This window comes from Apostichopus japonicus, chromosome 23 (assembly GCF_037975245.1).
Source record: "Apostichopus japonicus isolate 1M-3 chromosome 23, ASM3797524v1, whole genome shotgun sequence".
NCBI lineage: Eukaryota > Metazoa > Echinodermata > Holothuroidea > Aspidochirotida > Stichopodidae > Apostichopus > Apostichopus japonicus.
Window position 1 is genome coordinate 18,107,487 of NC_092583.1, and position 24,006 is coordinate 18,131,492.

A 24,006-nucleotide genomic window follows, 5' to 3' on the forward strand; every position below is an offset into this window, starting at 1 on the left:
AGAAGCTGCTCCTCGCCTCTGAAATGGATTACCGATAGAACTCAGATGTTGTGCTTCCCCCACTTTATTAAAAAAACTCATCTTAACTGTCAAGCATTCATCAATGTTAACCAATAATTCTTTAGTTCATTCGTTTTTTATTTCTTTTCTCTTTTCCTCTCCTGCGCATTGAGCACCCTTCTGGGATATGCACACATTGTAAATCACTATTATCATTATTATTATAATGACATAGTTACACTATAACATAATCCTAATCCTATTCAAAGAATTATTAATTCATGGCATACTCTACCTACAAGTGAGTCTTTGAGAAAACAATAAGCCTGCTCACCATGCATAATGATTTAACATGTCTATGGCGTAGGCCATAATTCCATGGCAATTTTGTAAAATGTTTACAGCAAAACTTAAACCAACTGAACAGTTACACTCTTAAATGAAAACTTAGACCAACATGTATCAGATTTTTACAAAACTTGCAATAAATGGAAGGCCTAGAGCTAGTAGGCATAAAGGTATACTCACAATTATTGCACGCAGCTGAACTTTTAAAATACCATTGCAAAAATGTCACAACAATGATGGATTTTAAAATGAAGGCCAAAACTAAATGAAATAGAGACCTTATGTTTCGACTAGGGTTGCACATGACTCAAACAATATATACAACCCTAGGCACAAAGATCACATCATAATCTTTGTAATACTTTACACCAGAATGGAGAATGTCACAGTGACATGTTTTGTAGGTAGCCGGCCAGACATGCACCTTTGATTTGATGAAGATATCATCAGTGACATTTATACTAATATAATCATAAAGATATGTCTTCCTATTTAGCTAATCAAGTGTATGTTCACATGCATGTTTAATGCACATAATTCCATACAGAACCATGTGAATTGTGTTTAAAGGGACCAGCCACTGTAAACAAGTATGAAAATATTCAAATTGTACGTATTGTACGTAATTGTAGGTATTCTGTGCTGTTTAGTATATATATGTGACTCACAAAAGCAGCATTTTAGGACAAAATTTCCCTAAATCTGCAAAAAAGGATTTCTTTGTGACTGAGTTCTACTGTCAAAATATAAGTAACTGTCATGTGCCATTATGTATTGCATATCCTGATGAACTTTTATAAAATATTATCTGTTCAAACATTGAAAAGAAAAGCCAAGATTTATGATAAACAATATCCCTGTGTAGCAAGACAGAATATCAATATGTAGTATGCAGAGAAAACAAGGCAGCACTAACTGATCATATTATCAATGTAAAATGCATTGCAAGATTCTTAAAGATGGTGCAGGCCTTCTGTTTTCCCCCACATTGAATTCTATGTTGTTTTTTAGGAATTTAGTGTACAATAAAATAATGGGCTAAATAATAATTAAAACTAAGCAACTTAGTTCTTGGGCTTCCAATTGTTTGAGTGAAGAAAGACCAGAAATATGTTTGAATATTTCCATAGCATCCCTTAAACTTCCCCTCTATGCCTCCCTAACTACATGATCCTGAGAATGTCCTGCCTGAAATTTTTTTCCAAGAGAACAATTCCATAATCATCATTTATATATATAAATATCTGAAAACTTTCTCCAAAGCCACTAGATCAAATATATTTACTTCATTGGTGAGACTGTAAGGGCTGTGTAGTATTCGGTACGACATCAATTCTTCATGCATGGTTATATCCAAATATATCCTTAAAAGTAGGTTTGTCTTCTGCACAAATAATATTTGTGTCTACTATTTTCCAACGTTTTTCCAATGTTTGGACATCTGCATTATTCCCTTTTGATACTTTCCAAACTGAAAAGAATGATCCAAATGATAATAGAAGTATTTATCATCCAACGGTAATTCAGCTATGTGAAACACTGGACTTCTAAAACTTAAACCTCTCACTTATTTCTAATTCTTTCCAGTACTAACATACAAGTTTTCCTTTTACAAAGAAATCAAGCTAAGTGGAACCAGGATAAAGCAAACATGTAGTTCCTAAAACCCATCCAGCTGTAGCACGGTAGTTCCTCCTCTGTACAATAAACCTAAATGTCATCAAATAGACCACATCCTTCCCACCCTATTCAAGTATATTGCACAAGTATTTCAACCTTTGTGTATCCATTGATTGAGCTACCCTTTCACAGTCCTTCCTTGATCTAAATGTCACTTCCTGAGAACAGCCATTGGATTCTTGGAAAAACACTGCAACACATGCAGACAGCAAACACTTTTCTACACGCACATCATATAGATGTGTACAGCAAGTTTGAGTAATACTGTATACAGTGTGCCCAGTTAAGATTATACTTAGGCACAACTTGTTACATGGCTGACTTGATATGTAGTACCCAGTTGTTAATTGCTCTAAAGCTGCCTTTTATTATGTAATGAAAATGAGACTTTTTCTGTCCACTGTTAACATATAAAAGCTCTTACATATATGGCAGTATAAATTTGAATGTATGGACCAGTGAGCATATCAGAAATAAGTGTCATATATCATTTCAAATGATGGAGAGTTTGTTTTTGAGAATTCATTGGCCACTTCAAACAATCTTTTCAAACATAACAGTCCATAGTGTTACCAGCAGAAAAAAAGTAAAAAGCCGTATGGGTGACATCTTCTCAGAAATGATTGACAAACATAGTAAGTAAGAGAAAAAAAAACAGAAAAAAAAAAACAGAAAACCAACAGGCTTTGTGATTCCTGACTACATTGTAAATAAGAACAGTTTTTTGTAAAAGGTGCACATAAGGTCCTTGTGTTAAAATGATGACAAAATTCATTTTGATATGTTGTAGACCATAAAACAAACATTGCTATTAGTCTAGGTTAGATTTCTATAACACTATTATGTGTTGAGAAATATTTATCAATTAACATGGAAGAAATTATTGCTCAAAGATTGTGTAGTAGTTTTGAAATGTCTGAATTTTGTCTCTTATAAAATACATCATTGCACTTGTGTTGCAACTTGGTCATTTTGCATAGCATATTGTGATGCGGTACAGGATTTATCATTGCCTGATTAAAGTGACTGGATTAAACAGTCTAATACATCAACCATTACATAAGTTCCTCAGATGCAACACCAAGCTTAATGGGAAAACATAAGATTTTAAGGCCTTTGAGAATGTGAGGGGAAATAAAGCTGATGACCCCAGACCCATCCACATTGAAGAAAGCAAGGTGGATCAACTATGATCACGAAAAGGTTGCAATGATTACTTACAATTCATAGTAAAAGCTTTGTTCTATATGCCTTTTCACACCGCGCACAGAAAGGAGAGTAACAAGGCGTCAACATGCTATCTCTGTAGAGAAGCGAGTAGCCATTGCCACATGGAGAATGGCAACCAACAGTTGAAAACAATAGAACAACATTACTTGTAAAATAACACACAATGTTGATGTTGCTATAGCCATACACAATGTTTTTGAACCACACATTTACATTAAATACACACACACACTTGTAACCACCATTGCACAGATTCCTTTTGCTTTCAGCAAGGCATCAAAACCTGTAGAGTGCCAACATCATCACAGTCCAATGTACATTAGGTATGTGAAAATATGTGTACATACTGCACCTGTTTGTGTTAATGTGTACATGTGCAGATGTGTATCATCAATATCTGAGAGGTTTAAAATTGCTCTGTTAATATGACAAAATGAAATTGCAGCACAAAAACAGGAGTTATTTTTAGAATATTTACAGCAAAAAACAGTCTTTGAAAAAGTAATTTTGACTTGAATGTAGAGCCTTTGTTATCTTTAAAAAATAAGGAGAGGGGGGGAGGGGACTGATTTCAGATTTGTGATGTGATCAAAGAAGATGTCTTGAATGGTTCCATCTCTTACAAAGCAGTGAATCTACTGAACATTATACCCAGTCTTTGAAGTTGGTGTGATCCACAATGATGGAGGATAGCTTTTATACTTGAAAAACACAATCCAAGTTTCTTTTAAATGAGTTTTTCTGATGCTGTTGATAGCAGTGCAATACTTCTCAAAATCATTGTGTCAAGTATGCAGGGATAACCTGTATTATACAACACCTAGTTGTATTCTGGTCATTTGATTGGTCAATTGCTCGTTGATTGCATGCAAATCCGCTCTATTCCACTCTATGAAATAGAACCATGGGTTATACTTTTTTGGTAGCATTTTTTTCAATGGTAAGAGAGCAGAGAAACCTGTCTGTTGCATGAGTGCATTTTACCCATCTTAATATAATATGTTGTATAAAACAAATAATGAATGGTTTCCATTCGTGCAATGGTGCAAATATTTCATTCGTTGAAAGATGTAATTTGTTCCATTCAACTCGGCTGCGCCTCATTGAATGGAACATTCCATCTTTTAACTCATGAAATATTTGCACTATTGCACTCATAACCATTCATTATTTGTATAGTAATCACCTAAGTTATATCATTAGAGGCTCCAATGTAAGGAAATTCCAGCAGTACAATCAGCATGTAAAATCTTCTGCTTGGTTTGGCCCTCTTTGTTGCCACGACAGAGCAACAGTGTTTGGAACAAGAGATTTGGCACTATAGATTGTCCTCTTTTACAAGTTAGGGCTCAAACATCCTGGCAAGACATATACTCAACACACAATAGTATGTGTTTGTGGAAATAAACATCCTGAGAAGACATATACTCTTCACACAATAGTATGTGTTTGTGGAAGTCTACATAACAGCTGTTGGACTTTTGCTTGCCATGACCTTAGCAGAATTGGAAAAGCATAGCTCATGCCTAAAGGTGAATCATACTGGTAATTAAGTACAATGGGCAGCAAACATGGTCAACCTTTTAATCCTTGTAGTAGATTGTTTGCTGACCTTCAACAGGGACAATATAGAAGATAAAAGTTGTCCCTAACATTACAGAGGTTCTGTAGAGGGTGACGGAGCCTGTACTGCAGTGCACTAGTTGTAGTTCTCAACTGAAAACGGAATTGTCAAGTTAAAATGGTGATAGATGCCACTTGAATATGACTAAGCATGTCAGAAGTTCTGTCTGAAAATACATGGCATCCACAGGACAACTGGTCATACTTGATGATCTGATGTTCCCCTAGTTGGAGACAGGTAATGATGATATCAAACTCCTGTTGTTCTCCCTGAGTTTGAGAAGAACCCTGTGAGCAGAAGTTTGATGAAAGATAAGGTGTCAGCAATATGGTTGTTCGTACCACAAAGGGCAGCAACACAGCAATATGATGATAGGCTGCACCTGCTTGGGAGCTAACAGTGGAGCCTGTATGTGAGCCCACACCTGAACCTGTTTGGAAGCTCACACTGAACCCTGTGTGGCAGCCTACAACAGAGCCTGTTTGGGAGCCCACACTGGACCCTGTATGGGAGCTCACACTGGACCCTGTATGGGAGCCCACGTTGGAGCCTATTTGGGAGCCTGCAACAGAGCCTGCTTGGGAGCCCACACTGGACCAAGTTTGGGAGCCCACACTGGACCCAGTTTGGGAGCCCACACTGGAGCCTATTTGGGAGCCAACAATAGAGCCTGTTTGGGAGCCCACACTGGAGCCAGTAGGAGAACCAGCAATAGAGCCTATTTGGGAGCTAACACTTGGAGCCTGTATGTGAGCCCACACCTGAACCTGTTTGGAAGCTCACGCTGAACCTTGTATGGCAGCCCACAACAGAGCCTATTTGGGAGCCCACAACAGAGCTTATTTGGGAGCCCACACTGGACCCTGTATGGGAGCTCACACTGGAGCCTGTTTGAGAGCTAACACTGGACCCTGTATGACAGCCCACAACAGAGCCTGTTTGGGAGCCCTCACTGGAGCCAGAACTGTAGTCCACACTTGAGCAGACGCTAGAGCCAGTGCCTGTATAACACTTTTGGAGAGCTGATTCCTTGGAGTTAGTTTGCTCGACTTTGAGCTGTCCACACAGTAGGACAAATATATGACAAGTGATATGTAACTTGTCTATATTCCCTTTTGAGATATCATGTTTACTATGTTTCAGGTTTTCATCACTGTTGACTTCATATGACGTTTGCCCTGCATAAAAATCCCAAAACTTACTGGTTTGGATATTTACGAGTGAGGAGCTTACCTGTCCCCTCCCCTTACTCTCATTCTACCCTGCCTAGAATGAACTGCTAACCTTCTAACACTGTGTGCCCTCTATGAGATTTTCACATTTTGCCCTCTAATGACCACAAATGACCTTTGACCTCCCCTCAAACAATAGAGTTTTTGTACTCATCATAGGGACGCAACATGTAAATATGAGAGCCAACCTGGAAACACGATTTCAAGTTTTGACCCCTCGTGACCTGTACTGAACTCTTGACCTACACCAAATTGTGTTAAAACTTTACACTGCATAAGGCTATCCTACCATCCATACATGAGCTCGTTGATGTTCAGGTCCTGGAGATACACCTTTTTCTTCTACACTTTTTTTTTGCATTTTGCCCTCAACTGACCCCAAATGACCTTTGACCTCCACCCTAAATAGCAGGGTTTTTGTACTAATTATGGGGAAGCCACATGCCAAATATGAGAACAGCAGAGGTAACCCATCTTGATATATCTGTTGACAAGCTAGGGTGGGTGTCTGGGAGAGGGAAGGAGTCCCCTATTCCCCTGGCATCCTTCAAGATATCGTTTGCTCATAAAACAGCATCTGATGGAATAGATGATGTCAATTACAGAGACAATGCTTGAAAACCCCAATGGCCTGAAATATGCAGACAAGCCAAGGCTCTATCCTGGGCTAAGCACATAAAATGTGGTCACATAACAACATCTAAACCAATCTGGCTTCAAGTAAAACACCTGGATTAGACATTACAGAAGAGCTAATAAAGCTGAAGGCATAGTGAAGAGAACCTGTGAAAACACAGGCAAATACTTTCACTATATAAAAGCTCACTACTATGTTCTTGCACAACTGGTACCAGTAGAAAACAAAGGCATGGAGGATCAAATACTGAAAAACAATTCTAGTTCAAAAACAAAAATTTAACAGGATACCTTAGTGCTTGACAAAGGTGATATTTTCTTGAATTCAGGTCCTTGTTAACTTCAGAACCTTCACCAAAATTTTAAAACTAATGAGATTCCAGTGGATTGAAAATTATCCTGGAATTACAGTATTACGTCTTGAGAATGGAGAGGAAATGGGCATTGACCCTGCGCAGTGTTAAAATGTTACCAACTTTTGTAAAGCTAGATTGATTTGAGTGCATATATACAGTAGAATGGAGACAGGTAACAGAGCTGCCACTAGCACTTGATAAAATAACCTGAAATTGGGGGGGGGGGGATGGGGGTGGGGGAAGGATTGACGTACAATGTCCCAATAGAGAGAGGCAGACAGCCACTTGTTTGTACTGCAGGAGGCGAGACTAAAAAATTAATGTTGCCCAGTTAACATGTCCCCTCTCCTTTGAGAAATTATAGTTAACAAATTGGTGCTATATTTTGCAACTTTTGAAACAATTTTGAAAAATTGTTTAGGTTTTACCACCTACTGGTTACATGTAACAGTACTGTACATATTTATATAGCTGTACACTTGGACTTTGCAATATTCTGTCTAGTGTTCAACCGATTCACCTAATCGGAATCGGTACGAATATTGCATAATCATAACATAATCGGATTCGGTAAAAATTACGTGGAATACCAGTTATGTGATACCGATTATTCAAAAACGTATGGAAGGTGAAAATATCATTATACAAAACATATGGGAGTTGAAAATTGCAACTGATGTATTAGGTTTGTTCTTTTACTACGAAATATTAAAATAAGACATCCTCTACAGTCTTTCACAGTGTATACTTTCATCAAATGAGGCTGCCAGGGTCGCCGATTTTGCTTCCCTCGTGGTTAGTGACTTCATATTTCTTGGCACAGTAAGCATAGCAGCAATACCAATTTCGCGAATTAACAAATGTACTGGACAGGGTCGGAAATAAGCGGGGGCGACGGGCGATTCGCCCTCGCAAGTGCTAAAAAGACCTCCTAAAGCACAATTACGAGTGCGAAAAAGAAAAACGAAACATAAAAAGATGGCCCTCGTTATATCAGGTGTCTGTGTAAAATTAATTGTGACATGCGTTTGCTTTAGCTAGGAATTGCAGTTGCAGCGCGAATCGCGCAAACAGTTTTCACATCTCGCATCAAATTTGAAGCAGTGCGAGAGGGTCGCGCACAATCACCGGGAAGTTCCAGTGGCAAATTACGGCCTGCACGAAGCAATTTCAGTACCAGCGAAAATAACCTAAAATCCTCACAAATCTCCGACCACATGATAGCCTTACTTCACACTAAGTCAACTGCATGGAAATCTAACCTTGCGATCTGTTTATTCGCTCTAGTTGTGTCGCAAATAAAAAATAAAAATATCCACGGAAACTGCAATCTTCGACCACATGTTAGCCTAACAACCACACTAAGTCAATGGGAAATGTAGCCTAACCATCGGTTTGCAAAAACAAAACAAAAATGCGTAGCTTAGTTTACAACTTTATATTTGCTGGAAATCGGCATTTGTTTGGAAGGTACTGTAAGTGATATGTCTTAAAGAGGGAATGTTATATTTTATATTGGAGTAGTTTCTAGTTGTTATTATTTCTTTACACCAATCTGGTATTACATTTTAGAGTAATTTTAAACAAGATACGATGGTAAAATTTGCTTTTCAGTTTGATTGGCCTAAGCTTACATTTTCTAATTGAACCTGAATGGAGTTAAATAGGTAACGAATAGGTATGTTTAACTTCAAATTCGTAACATTTCTATTTGTTCATAAACAGTATACTACTGAAAATAAGTACAAAATAATGTCGGAATGAAGGCAATATGTCATTAAAATTTACACTTTGGTAAAGATTGAAGATGGATGGTTTGTCTGAGATACTTTTTGAGATGGATATTTTGAGTAACTATTCTTAACCCATTTCAAGCCATTAACAGGTGACATTCCCGTCGAGGTGGTTAGGCCATTCGCTCAGCACAGTGCTGACTAGGTAGGATGTCATATTTCCGTATTTTGGAAATTTAAAAAAAAAAAACTTTTCTTTCCGAGAAACTCCAGAGGTAATTTGGTTGATACAAAATGATACCTTAGAGCATTGTATAACAACGAAGCAAAAGGAAACGGGAAAATCACAACAATAATTGTTTCTGTCAAACTTTATTGCGGATTTCGTATAGACGGGATATTTTCTCATTTTCAAATAATCGGAATCGGTACGATTATGAAAAAAATAATCGGTAATCGGTATTTTCTGTTATGCATAATCGGTTGAACACTAATTCTGTCTGCAAACACCACACCCCACCTCCCCCCAACCCCAAAGAAACATGGTGTTCCCAAGGGAGATAGGATATTACCAAAGTTATATGTATACATGTAAAGCCTGTACAGGCTAAAAAAATTAGCCTCGTCTGGGTCCTAACAGTAACACTTGAACTAATGAAAACAATACTGGTTGAAGCAGACTCAAATGATCTGTGATGAATGTGACTTTTCTTTATAATAGTTCTTTGTTTGAAAGAAAGATTTCAAATTCTTAATAAACATAAAACAAATTTTACATGGGAAAGGTTGAAAACAATGGATTTTTACTAGGCAAATGAAAAGAATCAGATTTCCAACATAAAAAATGTGGAATCTATGAGGTAAGAGAGGAGTGAACTAGTGAAGCAAACAGGAAAGACTAGACTACTTGTAAAGTTTCTGTAGCCATTACTGTTTCAAGTTACTGTAATCATTTTTATAATGCTTAATGTCTGGTTTATTCCTATTAGGCTAAACTTATTATGACTTGGCTCTCAGTGCAGGTTTAAAATGTGAAAACTGTTATAACTGAACTAAAACATGTTGTTTGTAACATCATATAAACAAAAGGGCACCCTTGAATGACACTGAGCGCTACTTGACCTTGACAAATTTGCATACATTGTAGGCATGTAATTGGAAGCCATAAAAGTCTTATTGTTTGTACTGAGTTTGTGTTGCATCTGAGGAACTGACCTACTGATATGTGTGTTAGACCATGGAGCTATAAACACTCCATGGTTAAAGACTAAGTAATCCAGCCACCTTCAAATGAATTGTCTGGAGGAAGATTTGGATACATTGTCCTCATAGTTCTTATTTTCTCTTTCTAACAATGTGAAAATTGTCCCCATTCGTTGTTTTCTCCTTGTAGAAATCTGTTTTTCAAATTCACCAGTTTCTCACCAAAAGCAGTTTGTTCGAACGCATCAATTTGGTGAATGACATTATGCGGTCAAGTAGGCAACACAAGCAACTTGAAGTTAGCACTCCCATTTCCGCAACAAATACACTCAAAAAGTGGTACAGAAATACAGCCTAGGCTGATAGCAATATTTTGAGTTTACAGTAGGCAACATATCAAAATTAATTAAAGCTTCAACAATATATGCATCAATTATCAGGGTTTTAATATATGGGAGTTCTTGAACAAAAAGATGATTGTACATTAAAACAAGATAATTCCTACAATTGGTCAAAAACTCAATCTTAACTAATGTCATTTCCTGTTGGGACTCACCTTGGGACTTATGTTAACAAAGAAATTGAAAAGGAGGATTATTTTCTATTTAAAGATGGTTAATGACTCCCACCAAGAAATTGTTCAAAGACCATATGAAATGCTGTGTAAATATTTCAAACAGATCAGCAGGTGTCATGCATCAAACCTAGGCACTGAAACATCTTGAGGTTACCATAATCAAACAAAATTTGTGTCTGGTTGATAATGGGAAAGTAGCTGGTTGCCTTTCGAATGTAGGCTTTTTGGTCTCAAGGTGGAATATATGACCATTACCCATTACTGCTTGTTAGGAGATGTAACTTGACTAACTTCTGAGAAAAAGGTCTTTGATACCAAAGCACAGCCTGACAGCCTTTTGTGGGAACCAACATGAGCTAACTGTGATATCACAACATCATTATTTATTAAACATGAAGGAATGTAAAGAATTACAAAGGTCATGTACAGATCAGGGCAGAAGAATTTAAGAGACATATCTATACAGAAATAAAAGAAAAGTGTTAGTGAATGGCAGATTGTGTGACTAGATGATTTAAGATGAGTTACTTGGTGTATTATGGTAAACAATGTGCTTTTGTCTACAGGAAACAATTACTTGCTTGCAGGGATAGTAAACCATGTCCAAACATGAACCACAGTTTCCAAGATCACACCTTCAGCTGATTATTTTTCCATGAAACCTTTCATGAGACCTTTCAAGATGAGTTGCAACTGAGTTTGATTCGAAACAGGAAACAATGAAGAATCAATCTTGGACTGACTATTTTGCTTTTGGTGAAGAGAGTTTTCCTCATGAGGTATTGCCAAACTCTCTCTTGTTTAGCGTTGTGTGGTAGTGCAATTTCCCACAACCGGTAGTGTTGCAACATGAATCCCAGTATCGTAACTACTACCGGGACTTCCCTCAACATTTGATCTATGGTTCAAAGCACTTAGTTACGAGACTGTCAATTTACATACATACATAGATGTACAATTTTGGTTTTGAGAAAAGTTACCAAAGGTCCAACCGATATTATTAATTGTAGTTTGTAACTAACAGCTTTGCTGTAAATCATCCATTTAATCCACCCATTATATCTTGCGCCATCTTTACAGCACATTAATTACTGCATACTTCAACAAATTACACTATTACATCTGCATGAACGATAGGGTGTTGCATAAAAATAAAAAATGGGAAGAAAGGGGTAGTTGACAATGACTCGTGGAACTGGCCTACAGTATGATTTAGTGTTATGCATGATTGCCAACTTCTAGGCCAATACAATCAAAGATGTAAATGAACGACTTAACGTTTCACAGTAAAGATTAATGGAGTAAGTAAAGAACACTGTAATACATACATGGGGCGCTGTACGCTTATAACGAGGAGTCGCAATATTGCAATCACGCCACAACACAGTTAATGGCAGTGCTGTACAGACTACAGAATGGGGAAAAAAGTAGCCATTGGCTACGAAATGAAAAAAAGAAGAAGTAAGGGACAGCTTTTACAACTGGTATTATAACCATAATCAGTGTTGAAACTCCAATGTAATGTGAAAAGTATATCGCACGGAAATAAAATATTTGTTATTTCGTTAGCTGAAATATTGAAATATATAATCTGATATGAAAAATAATGTGTAAAAGTAAGTTGGCCTGACGTTTCGATCCAGGATCAAAACGTCAGGCTAACTTACTTTTACACATACAGTATTCTTACACAGGCTCTTTAGTGGATAAGCAGTTTGCTAAAAGTTTTATTTTATTATGAAAAATAAAACAATCCTGAACGTTTGCTTCAAATTTTCAATGATTACCATCTGCGAGGTAAAACTTCCGATCCATCGTTGTTTCAAACATTTCAACGTTGTTTCAACGTTTCAAAAGTGTGCAAATTTATTATTGTAACGAGTTTTATATAATGGAAATATAAACTTTGGGATCTTTTCGACAATTTGATTTTACCGTCTTTAGATTGCTTTCACCGCATACTCAGTCCTAGCGATAGCGTTACGTACATCCATCATTGCACTCCAAAAGTTAAATCATTTACTGTCGAGCAAATATCTTGAAAAAAGAATATGGAAGCCTTTGGACTGGAATCGTATCTTTTCGAACCAGAATATTCAGAGGAAGAACTGAGACATCGAGAGGAGGAGTTGTGACTGTCTGCGACTGTTGGTGATGTTGGCTCGAATTCCGTTGCTGATACGAGTTCCAGTTCCGTGAGCCACTGCGAAGAATGGTATCTGTGTGCGCTCTGTTCGCAATTGGAAAGCGAGAAGGAGAGGGTATGCTGCCATATCGTTTTCCTTTTCTTGCTCTCTCTTCCCCTCTTCCGTTAACACAACCAAAGGCTTGGTATTCAGGCATTTTAAGCGGCGAAATAAGCTAAGCGAGATACTCGAACATGGTGTGAATAGACTATAACTGGTATGCAAAGCTTCATTGTTTTGAAGTTACAAAGTGGCTCGCCTACGTCACTTTTGAAGCGCCCTCAATCCTCAAATTAACAAAATGGCCGTTGTTCAAATGGGTAAAAAAATAATTGGGAAATTCGCGTAAAATTCAGGGAACCTTTATTTTGCTTAGTCATTTCATAAATGGAATTAGAAAATTATCCCCTACCGCATGTACACTGCATATCTTCAGTGTTTGATCCTGTATAGGAAATTCATTTTTGTGAAATTTTTATTGTCATGATATTGCAATACTTTGTAAGAAACTATCCACTATGTCACTTGACCTTCAGCCTCCATAGGTAACAACAGGGTTCTCTAAGGGTTCTCTAACAACAGGGTTCTCACACTAAGTATGACCTTCATCCAATATTCTTCAAGATATATTTAAACTTCTAGTGACCTTTCTCCTGCATAAAAAGCAAACGATTTCATATACATATGAAGGTTGATCCATATGCTAAGTATGATGTTAAAAGAATTTTTTAGTGAAAAATGGGATCCAGTCCTTCCGGTCATATCATATTTTGTTTTATATCGCCCTAAGCCTTGCCCTGTGATGAATTTTAGTTTCCGTGATAGAGTGCTTAAAATGTTGGCGTGTCCTGCCAGAAAATTTGAATCCAACACTGACTTACGTGGAGATATGTCGTCAGTGCAGCTTATTGGTCAGAAGCGATCTGATCTCACTCTAAGCTTGGCCTTTATACCATACACAGGAATGTGTACAGACTTCGCGTAGTCGGTGAATACAAAAGATCTCACTCTCTGAGCATGGCCTTGAAACAATACACAGGAATGTGAACAAACTTTACTAACTAACGGTTGTGATTCAACAAATCTCTCAAATAACAAATATCTGAACAACATATTACTATATTATATCATGGAACTAGTTATGGAAGTCTGGAATGTTTTAACTCTCCAAAAGATTGCTAACTTGCAACTTCACTGGGAAATTTCCATCTAAATCGCTATTATACTTTCAGGAATTTGAACTTTCCTCACTAAAGTGTAGCTTGATAATGATAGCGTTCCTGCAGACCGCGAAACAAATTGCTGTGATGACGTCACTGACGCTCATCGGTCTCCACTGTTCAAAATATATTAGATTAAGTTGGTGAGCGGTTCAAAATTCACTTCTCTGAATCCTACGATGAAGAATCCCCGAACTAGGATTGTGGCGATGAAAAAACTCTGGAATTTTTTCAATATACTGCCTGCTAAAACCTTCTTTTAATTTATGAAAGCTTTTTGGGGGAATATCATGTTTATTACATGTTGAGGCTTAAATTTGTCCTCTGTCGACCTTTAACCTCTACGTAAAATGACAGGTTTTATGAACTCACTGAGATGAATCTATATGCCTCCCTCTATGTGGGAAGACAGAGGTCTTATTCTCACTACCATGGATCCTAGAGCCATGCATTCATGAAGCCAATCCATGCTTTAGCTTTTGAAGTTTACAAAGTTTCAGACCTTGACCTAGGTTGACCTCAATGATCTTCACAACTACAGTAAACAATAGGGTTCTTGTACTAGCTCACTAAAATACAATGAAGTCCATCCAAGCTTCAGTTTTGAAATTAAACCACCATGTACTTTTTGATTTAGAGAGTTTGAGAATTTAGGCATCACACACACACATGCCATAACCATCACACAGACACCTTTCCCCTTTGGCGAGAAATCCATGAGTTTAGGAAATTCAGTTGTTGCAAGGAAACTCAATTGTAGCAAAATCAAGGCAATTGTTATTGTTGAATCAAGTGATGAAGATACCTGAGAAGGACAGCGCCTCAGACAGCCTATTAGGGACATATCAACTTTGATGACACTTCAGACATACTGTAATATTCTCAACATATGCAAGAGTTGTCTGCTTCATATTTAATTCATTTTTTTTTTTTTTTTCTCAGTTAGATTTTGAAAATGTCTGCTTCTTAATAAGTTTTAACATTTTGTACAACACAAGTTCCTTTCACCAAGTTAACGTCATGATAAATTTTAATTACATTCAGGCAACCCGCTAAATATTAAATATTAAAGTTTTTATTACTTTATGACACCTACCTGCTCCTGTGTTTCAAAAAGGGTCTCAGCAACACTGTTGCTTTGCACAGTTTCTCCGTTATTCTGTTTTCCTATGCCACAATAAAACTTTCCCCTACGCACATGGTGTGGAAATGCACTCCGCAATACCACACCGATTTCTAAATCACTAACTGGTCCACCAAATTTCTTGATTAGATAGGTACGAACATCCTCTCGAAATACTTTGACACTAGCGGGACCATACTGGGGTCCTTCAACAAGAGTGTTTTGCAACCTGTAGAAGAAAAACAACAATATGGCTTACATATTCAATTTTCCATTAACCATCTACAAAAATGTTGCACAGTTGTATACAAGTTTTCAATGATCCTACACATCCATTTACATACATAGATCTACATAATTACTTAGAGATATGACTAATTATCAATGTACTTTAAATCTCATTCACTCAATCTGGTAATGTTAGTGTATATGATCTGAATCAACCTTTTAAGTGTTTACATATTTCTTTTCAAGTAATATGACAAAAATATTGTTGCACCATATTTAGAGGCCATTAATATGATGTGTCATGCTCATACATGATATTATACAGTACTATGAACATGCCTTGAAAGGCCCCTCCCCAAGGCCACAGCCAAAGGTCCAGTACCAATTTATAGAGCAGAACAATGAATGTTACAATCATATATTTGATTACTGACACTCGTTAAAGGAGTTTCTCCTTTTTGTAGTACTGATAATGCAGATTTGTAGACGACAAATTGTGTGCATTGTTTTTTCTTTCATAGTACTTTGGTGGCAGTATTCTGATCATTCCTATGAGTGAAAACTGTGTAAAGTATAACGTTATATCTATCTGGACATAATCATGAAAATGCAGTTTTTAACATGAAATGTAACTACTGGCATACCATATGCCTAAGGCATACATATGCTGCATGCTTGCTTGAGTATTCACAAATGCTTTAGAATGCATTATCATCCAAGAGTTATCATAGACCTGTACTTCCAGGTAAAAACTCAGTTGAAACACAAGAAACAGACATGTTTCCTTGTTTTTAATCCTAACAGAGTAGCCTACTGTAACATTATACCTGTAAACATGGTACAGGTCTAGTGTAAGTTCAACACATAATGAATGAGAAGCCAAGGACTGACGAAAGGGGCTTGGGTACCTGGCAGCAATTTTAAGAGCATTCCCATTACTACAAAAAACCAACTCACTTGTCACACCACATCTTGGAGGTGCTACCTTGGCAACTAAATTAAAAGAACAAATTTAATTGTCACTGTAGCAATGAAGAACACAAATGTTCTTAAAATTATTGTTCCAAGCTAACTCAATATGGAGGTTGCAAAAAAATATATATAACCTTGCAGCAATAGCTAAGTATTAAGACCTTTGGAGGTGAGGAAACCTGTATAAACGTAACTTTGTTGTCAGTATCAGTAGCAGCAGTGATGGAATATTCATATCTTCATTGCAGAGCCTAGAATGTCAGCTATACTGTACTGTACTCATAATATCCTATAGCATTTAAAATGTTAAAAATTAAAAAAATGATAAAAGTGTGTCTATATGGCCAAACATAATGTGCCATGTTTTCAAACAATATGGTCAAAACCAATGTAATTTTTCTTTGGGGTCTTGGGCATGCCAATACATGTAAATTATGATGCACTCATATCACTTGTTTGGGTATTTATGAAACAGTTGGCTCTTTCTTGTCCCTCAAGTCCATCTTATTTATATTCATCACACTAACATGCTGGTGCGTCAGTACAACAGAACACACACTGTAATGTCTCCCTGAGTACTTCTTACTGTTTATATTGATCACACTGACATGGTGGTTTGTTGGACTACAACAATACAACAGGACATAATAGACTTCCATAATGTCTCCCTGAGTACTTCTTACTAAGAAGACACTGTTAACTCTGTACAGAGTATCAAGCATATAGCACAAAAAGACAAGGTAATTAACATGGTAGAAAATTGTCCTTAAATCATAATGCTGACCCCAAACGATGTCATAAATATTTAAGGACCAGGGTGAAAAGCTGTTAAAGATTATTATAGTGGTCCAATTAAATGTGAGGTTGCAAAAATTAACCTAATATCAAGAAGTTCTAGAAATTGCCCTCTGAGAATAGAACTGTCATTCACTTAATTGTATCAATTAATAACTATGATAAGTTGGATGGCTTTTAGTCATTATCTTCAAAGTATATCAGCTAAGAACAGGAGAGCATGAATATTGTCATTTGCAGAAGCTGTAAAGGTGGAGGGGTGGAATGAGTAAGGAAGTAGGATAAACTCTCACATAGAATACAGAGTTGGACTCATCATAACACAATACTTTTTTTCTGCATTTTTCATTACTCTAAAACAAAGACAAGTGGTCTCTCATATTTCTTTCACAACTATTTCTGAAATTAATATCTTGTTAACCAATCTTACATGTATAGAGTAGATCCTTAAATGAATTGACTGTTACCAGTGAAGGCTTGTACAATCAGTGACACTAATTATGTGAGCTGTTTTTGGCACTGTGTATGCGTCCCGCAGAAATTTTGTTTAGTTGTTTGCAAGTGCAAAATGCCCAAAATGACAAATTTGACTCTTTTTAATTTGATTAACAGGAGGCAAATAAAAGGTCCAACCAAATAGCATATTGTCATATTGGGAGCATTTTCTAATGGCCTACCAATTTAAGACAAGTAGTATCTGAAATTAATTAAATTACACCACAAAACATGGATGTAAACCATTTCCATATTGTTCAGTCTGACGCAAGGTTTATACATTGTATTTTTTTTCCGAGCTTCACTCCCTATTGTTCAGCTAAGATTGCAAAAAATTGCAAACCCACACAACTCAACAGGCAAACTTAATACCTAAATGTACTATGTGTTTTCATTAGAGAAATTACCTTTCTTAAACGGGCCAACTTCTTGCACTGATACTCTTCTTGACCACTAAAGCAAGAAATCATAAACCCTTAAATTGTTTGTCCTTAAATATAGATCAAACTTCATTTAAAATCAAAGACGAAAATTTGTTAACTGTATGCTCAATTAAATGATTTTATCTAACATGCTGCTTCCTCAAGATTTTAACTGCACCAGCATAAATGGTATATAAAATTTTGAAAAACATTTCCATGAATTTATGTTCAAGTGTTGTATAAGGAAGCTTACAGGGATATTATGGAGACACTTCAACAGAGTATTTAAGCATCTACATCTCTTTCACAAAAGCTATCAATTGGACAATAACAGGCTTGGCAAAGAAAGGTCAAGTATTACTTTGAGTAACTGTCAGACTTTTTCCATGATTTTCAACAACATTTGAACAATTCAACAGTTAAGGATGCACCGGATCCAAATTTTTGGATCCTGCCGGAACCGGATTTTGCCAGATAGTACATGACATCCGGCCACATTTTATCCGGCCGGAACCGGATTTTTCATTACACAAAAGAAAATCATTAATAAGAAGTAGAAGTATGAAACAAGGAGCAAATCTTAGGTCAGACCATTGAGAAAATTAAATTAAACATGTTAAACCTAATTTTTCCTTACTTTGAATGTTTTTATTAATTTTTGGAAATAGTTTACATTGATTTAAGTTAATACCAACACCTTTTTAAGGAATAATTCAGGCCAGATTTTGAAAAAGATCCAGCCAGATTTTGAAAAATATCTGGCCGGATTTTGAAAAATATCCGGCCGGAACCTGAACCGGATAATTGCTCACTATCCGGCCGGATAGTCCGGCCGGACCGGATATCTGGTGCATCCCTCAAATTTCAACTGATAATGCATGACTATGAGTGATTATGTTGTTTTGTTCTTCTTCAAGGTGGACACAAACAATCATGTGAAATGCATTGTAAAACAAAAGGATCAGTCCATAACATAGCGCTAACAGTAATTGTAAACTGTCACTATTATACAAAAAATTACAACAGAAAACTTCAGACAATCTGACTGGCAGGGGTTAAACCTACAGCTATGCATTAATTATAAAAATTATGGAATTTGTACATTTAATTACAGTGAATTGAGGAGAGTATACTTTACAGCAATAAGCAATAACCACAGTAATGCTGCTAACTATTGATTCTGTGTTTGGACAGGATGGAACTGCTTCAGACGGATTGGACACATACTAAAATGGTGTGAGAATCACAGTAACAAAAACAGCAAAAACAAGAACAAGGTAATTGAATATCACTTACTGTACATTAGCATTTGAAGATCTGTGTCAAGTTCCAATTACCCATCAACCTAGACAAAATGTTGTTATGAAGAAAACAACAATTTTGTACTCATTGAGAAGCCAACCAACTAGATTTTACATGTGCTTAATTGCCTTATTTGACCTCAAATGACCTTTGACCTCTACAAACCAGAGAGCCAAGAGGCTCCATTTCTTGCCACATTGTACATTTTTGTAAGAGAACATTTATATAAACTGTGCAAAGACAGTGCTTCTAAATATACTAAATAAATTGGATCTACATAACAAGTGTGAAGCTCATCCAACATCTACTTTTTGAGTTATCTTGCATACAAAGTTTTAGACTTTTGACCTCTGTTCATCCCTAATGACCTCTGACCTCCATGAAAAATAGCAGAGATATTGTGCACAATGAAGGTGGAGCCATCATGAAATAATTCCAAATATAACTTACTTTATCTTGTTTATAATTTCAGACTTTGACCTCTGCGGACCTCAAATGACCTTTGACCTCCAAAGGAAACAATAAGGATAATTTAATCAATAAGGTTGATCCACATACTAGGTTACCAAATAAATCCAAACTCTACTCTTTCAGTTAACACATTTACAAGATTTTCAGACCTCTGTAGGGCACAAACGACATTTTCTTTCTATGTAGAGAATTATAGGATCCCTGTACTCAATAATGTGGCACCACTAACTATTTATCCAAGTGTAACATTTACTATGTTTTGATACTTTGACCTCTGTTGACCATTGAATGACCTTTGAAGCAATAGGGTAGATTTACTCTATAAAGATCTACATAACAAGTATCATATAAATCCCTGCTTCTCATTTTGTTTTCAATGTTTTCAGACTTTGACCTCTGGTCACCTCTTGAAATGACCTTTTACCTCTGAAGAAAACAATGTGGTTCTTGTTTGGATCCACATCACAAGTATGACATAAATGCAAGCTTCAGGTTTTGAGTTAGAGAGTTAACAAGCTAAAGCATCACATACACCAAGTGTGTTAAGTCACATTCAGACAGGACCCCATTGTTTTCTCCATTGTTCAACTCCACATACCCTAACCTTAACAATACCAACTTAATAATGGAAATCTTCTAAGAGCATGGTGATTCTTTTCACATGTCTGAGGATTTGAAGTGCCTTTGTTCAAGTCCTCTGTCAGAATACAAAACAAGTGCCGTGCCCGTGTACACCGACCATACACACGCCATCACCTTCACTATCGCATAGATTCCTTTTGTCTCTGGCAAGGACTCAGAAATGAAAGGGCCATAATTTATGCAGGTTTGACCTACATATTAAATATAACATTCTTCAAAGTTTTATTTATGTTAACAAGTTTTTCAAATTTTGAGCCCTGGTGACCTCTGTGGAACAAGAACTTTTACTCACTAAGATGAATCCAAAGATATACAATGCACAAATTTAATCCATCAATTTACTTCTTTAATTATCGTTTTTACAGAAAAGGGCATCACTTACACACATGTATACATATGCCATAACAATCACATACATCCCTTTTGCCTCCTGTCAGGGAATAAAAAAAGAATTTGTATGCACACACTAACCTGCAGTAGTATTAATGATATTCAATTTTAAACTTTTCCTACATTATCTGCAATGAAACTTGAGCTGGATGTATAGTCTGTTGAACTACATTGTTATTGGAATTGAGAACAATATCAAACTTTACCAAAATAGATCCAAATGCAGCTGCTTTAAAGGTGAAGTTGCTTTTATCCATAATAGACAGAAATAGAAGCATTTATTGACAATCATCATGTCTCTGAAACAGAAGGGAATGTTGGGGGAGTGCTGCATTTCCAGCATCTCTCTACCAGACAAATAGTGATGAACATTTGGCTTCCCTCTCCTACAAACTATAAACTTTATGCTTACAAATTTGCCTGCTGCAAGAGTCAGATATGCAACCAGCATCTTTAGCATAACCCTTTAAATAGTTTTCTACCAATTCAGCAGATATGAAAGATCAATTGGCAAAGGTAAACAATATCAAACTTTATCATGCATCAGTTGATTTCCGAGAACTACCACAAAGGGGACAATTCCAGTGCAAAGTCTGTCCTTTCAAGGAACAATGGTACTTTGAACTATGAAAGAGTTAACACCTTAACAAATTCCAAAGGTTCTTGTCTAACTGTAACCTGGAAAGCAAACTGGTACCTATAACTATTGCACTCTATTCAGGGTTGCGCAAGGACATTTGGAACAGATTACTGCTACATCAGGCATACTTTCTGAACTTGAGAAATTTCTAATTTTATGACTACTGTATGTTGCAGTACCACCAGCTTCACTTAGGTGACTGTAGTGTTATTTTCAGGCCCAAACACTACAAACTACAATATTTCCTTTTTCTCTACAAACCAGTGACAACACACATTTAGTTACAACGGCAAAACATTAGCCATATATCAGTCAATGACAACAACAACTCCCAGTTTTCAACTCCATTCATAACCAGTAAGTAACCAGAAAGCCAACTGGCCTAGTGATTCTTTGCCACATTTTGAATGAGAACATCAAACACAATAACGCTGCAGTCAAGACTTATATTGAAGTGTATGTTGACCATTACTGATTAAAGTGAACGGCAAGGTTCTTGCACTATTGCAGACTTGCAGTAGGCCTACTTATCAATAACAAAATATATGCAAGTTTTGCTCAGTATTTCATTAGGATTTTAAAACTTGTGTCACGCAGACGTAACATTTTAAAGTTGTAACCCGTTCGAAAAAACTTGCATCCATGTAGTGTGAGCTGGTATTTAAAATTCCTTTACAGGAATGCACAATCCTTAGTCATAATAACCCATGATGTACATGTATTTATACTATGCACAAAACAATGTAATACTTTCCAAAGTTTCCCAAAGAAAATATCACAATGCGCCATAAATCAAGAAAGGTACAAGTATGAATATTCAATGTAACATATATATTTGAACTGATTAGAGGATGTAGAAAAACCACCAGCTATGCCTATTAAAGCGACCTGTGTACCAATTAATTATTAGTTTCAGCCAGTGGCGTCGCCATGGGATGGCCAGGGGGGCATGTGCCCTCGCAAAAATTATTGTGCCCCCCAGGTAGTTGAAAACATTAGCAAAGCAAAAAGGGTTAATTTCCATTTTGTGTATAACTTTTTTAGACGCCATAATTAAAACATAAATATCGGACAGTCTAAGCCTGAAAAGTTTTGAACATAAAGTTACTTCAAGCTACAAAATATAGCACCAGATTGCATCTAAGGATCCTTAATTAATCAAAAATTTCTCAAAAGGGGACACCCCCTCCCCTTAGCCCCTTCCCCCAGGACGGCATTCACAAATAAACATTGTGCCCCCTTTTTAAGTGCTGTGCCCTCCCCCACCCCCACAAATTGAAATGTTTGGCAATGCCACTGGTTTCAGCCAGGCAGCTCCTCTTCCTCTACTGCATTTGAAAGGTTGTACTCCACTGACTTTGACCTCCACCAACACTAACATCCTTGTAGTGCACAAAGAACACAATTATGCAGTTAAATCTATTTGTACAGTGTCCAGTTCTTGAATTATATACTGTTTACAAACCAAGACATTACATAATGTACAGACCACTGCAAGCATACACACATACATGCACCCTAACATAACCACACAGATTCCTATCACCATCAAGGTGAATTAGAGCCTTGTACATTTATACAGGTTGTTAAACTTCTGTACAATATGTTGTAACAAGTAGTAAGTGACCAAACCCTACCAAATTTAAAACTTTTGATCTTCATTCCACTGTATTTCTGCCTGTCCCTTTATAATCTTCCTGCCTAGAACTCTACCCTGAGCCATAGACATGACCTCTGGGCAACTTCTACTGTATGTTAATACCTGCACACATTATTGCAAGTAAACACCAGTCTAGAACCTTGCTGTTTTGGATTTTAAAAAGCCTAATTTTTTAAGGCTTGTGAGATTCCGGGAAAAAGAGCTTTGCAGGTAGGTCTGCTCAGGTTTCTTATGGAGTGTGTAATAGAAACCTGCCTAAAGGATTGTGTTTGAATATTAATATACTGTGTAACCAGCTGCAGGAAATAGCTGTACTTGTGGCATTTCCATAATGAAGGTACAACCATATATGCTTGTATTGACTGACTACAATGTATGAACATATATTTTACACCCAATCATGGATAAAAGGCAGGATGGGCAGGGAGAGGGAAGGGAGAAGTTTTAAGTTGAAAGTGTTTAAAACTATAAAGTCTTAATTGTAATGCAAAGTATGTGATTATTGGATTATACAGTAATAGAGTATACATATCAACCCTTGGATCTTCCATAGATAACCCTTAAAAGTTCTTGAAAGTTTGCCAAAACAGCAGTGTTAACCTACCAACAAGATAAATGTAGGACATCTGCCACCTTTCCCCTGCACCTTGCATGCCCATGTCTGACCACCTGCCCCAATGCACCCCCCCCCCTCTCCCCTTCCACTCAAAGTTCTTAGCCATGTTTTCAAACTCACCAAAAGTGCCAACTCATACAAGTCAATTGTACATCATTACTAGCAACATTACTAGCAAATTAAGAGATCTCCGTTTGTGTCCTACAGAACAACATCAAAATATTA

General features: G+C 36.7%; 1 protein-coding gene across 7 annotated transcripts in view; it reads right to left on the reverse strand.

The window, feature by feature from the left end:
* Positions 1 to 24,006, reverse strand: part of LOC139964577 (uncharacterized) — an 83,138-nt gene that overhangs the window by 36,249 nt on the left and 22,883 nt on the right. For 5 of the 7 annotated variants that reach the window (XM_071966284.1, XM_071966287.1, XM_071966288.1 and 2 more), the window contains one exon: positions 15,122 to 15,377. The exons of 1 other annotated variant lie outside the window; for it this stretch is intronic. In XM_071966284.1, the coding sequence (XP_071822385.1) occupies positions 15,122 to 15,377 (256 nt within the window). Of the gene's footprint in view, positions 1 to 1,633; positions 2,318 to 15,121; positions 15,378 to 24,006 lie in introns of those variants that run through there. One more of the 7 variants, XM_071966286.1, reaches the window with a different exon arrangement.